Source organism: Crocuta crocuta, unplaced genomic scaffold (assembly GCF_008692635.1).
Source record: "Crocuta crocuta isolate KB4526 unplaced genomic scaffold, BGI_CrCroc_1.0 scaffold217, whole genome shotgun sequence".
Lineage (NCBI taxonomy): Eukaryota > Metazoa > Chordata > Mammalia > Carnivora > Hyaenidae > Crocuta > Crocuta crocuta.
Window position 1 is genome coordinate 2,579,261 of NW_027532208.1, and position 1,145 is coordinate 2,580,405.

The 1,145-nt window shown below is 62.3% G+C and overlaps 1 protein-coding gene across 1 annotated transcript in view; it reads left to right on the forward strand.

Annotated features, from left to right (window-relative positions):
- Positions 1 to 1,145, forward strand: part of ELN (elastin) — a 31,714-nt gene that overhangs the window by 21,265 nt on the left and 9,304 nt on the right. The window contains exons 20-22 of the mRNA XM_077777912.1: positions 211 to 339; positions 538 to 591; positions 962 to 1,048. Of these exons, the coding sequence (XP_077634038.1) occupies positions 211 to 339; positions 538 to 591; positions 962 to 1,048 (270 nt within the window). The remainder of the gene's footprint in view (positions 1 to 210; positions 340 to 537; positions 592 to 961; positions 1,049 to 1,145) is intronic.

Genomic DNA, 1,145 nt, shown 5'->3' on the forward strand with positions numbered 1-1,145 from the left:
GGGGGGGGGGGGGGGGCGGTCAGGGAGGTGTTAGTAAATGCTCCCTGCAGGAGGCTGGCAGGGTGCCCACGCATTCTGTGGTTTCCGGTCCTTCATGCACCAGACTTGGGGGAGGTTTGCATCCTCCTTCCCGGTTGACCAACTCCCCCAGAGCCCTCCCCAGCCTCCCTCACTGAGATGCTTTTCCACCCAATTCTCTTCTCTCTGCAGGCGCCAGAGCAGGAGTGGGAGTTGGAGGTATTCCCACTTACGGGGTTGGTGCTGGCGGCTTTCCTGGTTACGGTATCGGAGCCCTCCCTGGAGCTGTCCCTGGAGCTGTCCCTGGAGCTGGCGTTTCCCGTGAGCCTTAGTTCCACCAAGGGAAACTTCTCTTTTGTAGGGCTTGGGGGAGGAGGCAAAGGGGCTCAGGGGAGTGTAGACTGGGCTTCAATGTCCTCAAGGAGGAGCTGGGGAGCGGGCCGTGTAGGGAGGGCTTTCAGCAGTTTTGGGTCCGAGCGCTGTCGCCCAATCCAGCAAGCTTTCTCTCTCTCCTTGCAGCTGCGGCCGCAGCCGCGGCCCAGGCAGCAGCCGCAGCCAAGGCAGCCAAGTACGGTAAGTGCCCCTGGCATGCCCATCCCCGCGCCCAGGGTAGCACCCTCCCCTCCTGCCCACCCCAGCCCTGCTCTCCCTTGGGGTCCCAGATCCAAGCTCAGAGCAGTTCTCCAGCTTGAGCAGAGCAACATCACCCTTAGGCGCCTGGGGCTGAATGGCCTGGGTCAAGGTCGGGAGTCCCCGGCCCCATCTTCCGAAGCCACTCTGAACTCTCCTGCCCTTTTCAGCTGTTCACCACTATGATTATCAGCCCTGCTTCTCAGCCGCACTCCAAATCAGCAACTTGGGGGTGCCCATGCAGCCATTCTGTTCCCCCTGCCACCTTCTACCCTTCCCTCTCCCAGGAGCCTGACGCTCTTCACTCTTCCAGGTGCTGGAGGCATAGGAGGCTTGGGAGGGCTGGTGCCAGGCGTCGGAGACGGAGTAGCAGGTGTGCCAGGCACAGGAGGGGTGCCAGGTGAGCTGCGGCCCCAACCCAGAGATGGGCTTGCTTTGTCTCGTGAAACGAGCCCCAGAGTCGGCCAGGTCAAGTGCATCACTTTGCAGAGCCAGGG